The 2,635-nt window shown below is 50.2% G+C and overlaps 1 protein-coding gene across 1 annotated transcript; it reads left to right on the top strand.

The window, feature by feature from the left end:
* Positions 1–869: 869 nt before the first annotated feature.
* LOC142769339 (uncharacterized) lies at positions 870–1,776 on the top strand. The gene is made up of 2 exons (XM_075872488.1): positions 870–1,032; positions 1,516–1,776. The coding sequence occupies exons 1-2, from the start codon at positions 913–915 to the stop codon at positions 1,762–1,764; spliced, it is 369 nt and encodes a 122-aa protein (XP_075728603.1). The 5' UTR covers positions 870–912; the 3' UTR covers positions 1,765–1,776.
* The last annotated feature ends 859 nt before the right edge of the window (positions 1,777–2,635 follow it).

The raw sequence follows: 2,635 nt of genomic DNA, 5'->3' as shown, positions 1-2,635 counted from the left end.
GGCTCCCGAGACCAGAAAGAGGACGAAAGTTTCAATGACTGGCTTGTCGAATTGCGAACGCTAGCCCAACACTGCGATTTTGGAGACTTAGAAGAGCGGATGCTTCGTAGCCGCATCATACTCGGTATCCGGGACAAGAGACTGCAAAAGAAGTTAATTTCTGAAAACCCTTCTTACCAAAGAGTAGTCGAAATCTGTCGCATCCGAGAGCAAGGCTAGGAGCAGTTTCGACAGATACGTGGCACCACTGAAAGCGCCGAAACTGCAGCCGTAAATGCGTTGGCCAGAGTAACAAAGCCATGTAACAAATGTGGCTACAAAGTTCACCGCGGCAGCCGCTGCCCAGCAACAGGAAAAGCGTGCAAGAAATGCGGAGGATTGAATCATTTCGCCCAAGCATGCTCGCAGTCATCATTCTTGCACAGCGAAGATGCAAAGCGCAGGGAAATACGAGAGCTACATGTTGACGAAAGGTCAGATTTTTTTCTGGACGCTTTAACCGTGAACGCACTCGCTAGCGACCAGTGGACCGCGACAGTTTCCATTGAAGGCCGTCCGATGGTCTGCAAATTTTATACTGGGGCAAACTGTTGTGTGATTTCAAAGGAAGATGTTTTGTCGCTTCCGAGAAAGACTCGTGAAGCCTGCCGAGCCACGTTAACGAGTTTTTTCGGCCACAAAACGACTACGCAGTTTAAAGTAAAGTTGTCGTTATCCGTGAACGATAAACAGCACGATGAAACCTTCGACATTGAGCAAAACGTGCCGGTGACCCTCAGCGGAGCAGCAGCACAAAGCCTTGGCTTGATTTATCGCGTTGATAGCGTCGAGACGCAGCAACTCTACCCGGCGGTTCAGCCCTTCACCGATGTTTTTACAGGATTGGGACAGCTGAAGAATTTTGAGTACGAAATGAAGCTCAAACCCGGCGCGGTCGGTGTTGTTGTGCCAGCCAGAAGGGTTCCGGTCGCCATTGAAGAAAAAGTAAAGGCCGAACTTCAACGCATGGAGGAGCACAACGTCATAACCAAGGTAACCGAACCAACAGAATGGTCAAGCTATATGGTAGCCGTAGTTAAAGGTGATAAAGTAAGAATTTGTCTCGACCCAACGGAGCTTAACAAGGTTATTCTGCGTGAACACTACCCTATGCCTGTTCTAGAAGAGGTCGCGCAACGACTAGCTAGAGCTAAATATTTTTCTACCTTGGACGCAACATCCGGGTTCTGGCAAATAAAACTTTCTGACAGCAGCTCCAGATTGTGCACAATGAGCACGCCCTACGGGCGCTATCGGTTTATCCGCATGCCTTTTGGAATTGCTTCCGCCCCGGAAATATTTCAAGCAGCAATGCACCGCCTCTTGGAGGGCCTGTCTGGAGTAGCGGTTGTAATGGACGACATATTAGTCTGGGGCACAACGAAGGAAGAACATGACAACAACTTGACCGGGGTGCTTGCACGCTGCCGTGAGCACAACCTCCGTCTGAACTCACAGAAATGTGTCTTTTTGCAGGAGCAAGTTCGCTACTTGGGACACGTTTTCACCACGCAAGGACTGAGCCTGGGACCCGATCGCGTCCAAGCCATTTTGGACATGCCAGCGCCAAATGACAGTAAGGAATTGAAAGTCTTCCTCGGAACGATGAATTACGTGCAGCGCTTCATTCCTCGAATGTCTGTACTCACCGCACCACTTAGAACATTGCTGCGCAAAGATATTGCCTTGGTCTGGACAAAAAAAAGAGCACTGCAGCTTCAATGAGCTGCGCCAAGCCTTAGTAACAGCGCCAGTGCTTGCTTACTTCGATCCGAAAAAGCCAGTCACCCTCTCTGTTGACGCCAGCCACATGGGCGTTGGCGCCGTTCTGATACAAGACGGCCGCCCTATCGCTTTCTCGTCTAGATCGCTCAGCGATGCTCAGACGCGGTACGCGCAGATTGAAAAGGAAGCTCTGGCGATTGTGCATGGCTGCGAAAAATTTCACGACTATATTTTCGGCCAATCTGAGGTTACGGTGGAAACCGAACGTCGTCCGTTGGTGCCAATTTTCAGTAAACCACTTCACCAGCGCCCACTTAGACTGCAACGAATGCGACTGACATTGCAGCGCTACGCCATTAATCTACTGTACAAGCCAGGAAAAGAGCTGTTTTTGGCTGATGCGCTCTCTCGTTTTCCAAGCAAGGCGTTATTGACTGAAGAAACCGAGCGCTTCAATGTTAACGTCATTGCCCTTGTTCCAGCTTCTGAGCGTCGCCTCGAGGAACTACGTGTGGCAACCGCCAAGGATCCTGCTCTGTCGACCATTCGATCTTATGCAGAGACTGACTGGCCGGAAAACAAAGAGGACGTCCCAGCATGTGCCAGGCCATTTGGGGCGTATCGAGAAGAGATGCATACACAAGATGGCCTCGTCTTTCGCAGCAACAAGGTAACCGTACCAAGCGCTAAGAGAGCTGAAATCCTTCGGCTTCTTCATCTGGCCCACTCGGGGGCGGAAAAGATGAAAATTCGGGCTAGGAGTGTCATGTTTTGGCCATCCATGTCGAGTGACATTGACCAGGTTGCAGCATCATGCAAAGTTTGCCAGGCTCACCAAAAGCAAAACACTAAGATGCCTCTACTGTCGCAT

The sequence above is a fragment of the Rhipicephalus microplus genome, chromosome 8 (genome assembly GCF_043290135.1).
Source record: "Rhipicephalus microplus isolate Deutch F79 chromosome 8, USDA_Rmic, whole genome shotgun sequence".
Lineage (NCBI taxonomy): Eukaryota > Metazoa > Arthropoda > Arachnida > Ixodida > Ixodidae > Rhipicephalus > Rhipicephalus microplus.
The sequence above is the reverse complement of the archived record's forward strand: the minus strand, read 5'-3'. Positions and strand labels throughout refer to the sequence as shown.

Excerpts from the sequence above, each read along its gene's own strand:
- LOC142769339 (XM_075872488.1), top strand. The coding sequence starts at position 913 with ATGAAGCTCAAACCCGGCGCGGTCGGTGTTGTTGTGCCAGCCAGAAGG. Across the intron at positions 1,033-1,515 it reads AGCACAACGTCATAACCAAG|GAGCAAGTTCGCTACTTGGG; the intron begins GTAACCGAACCA and ends GTCTTTTTGCAG.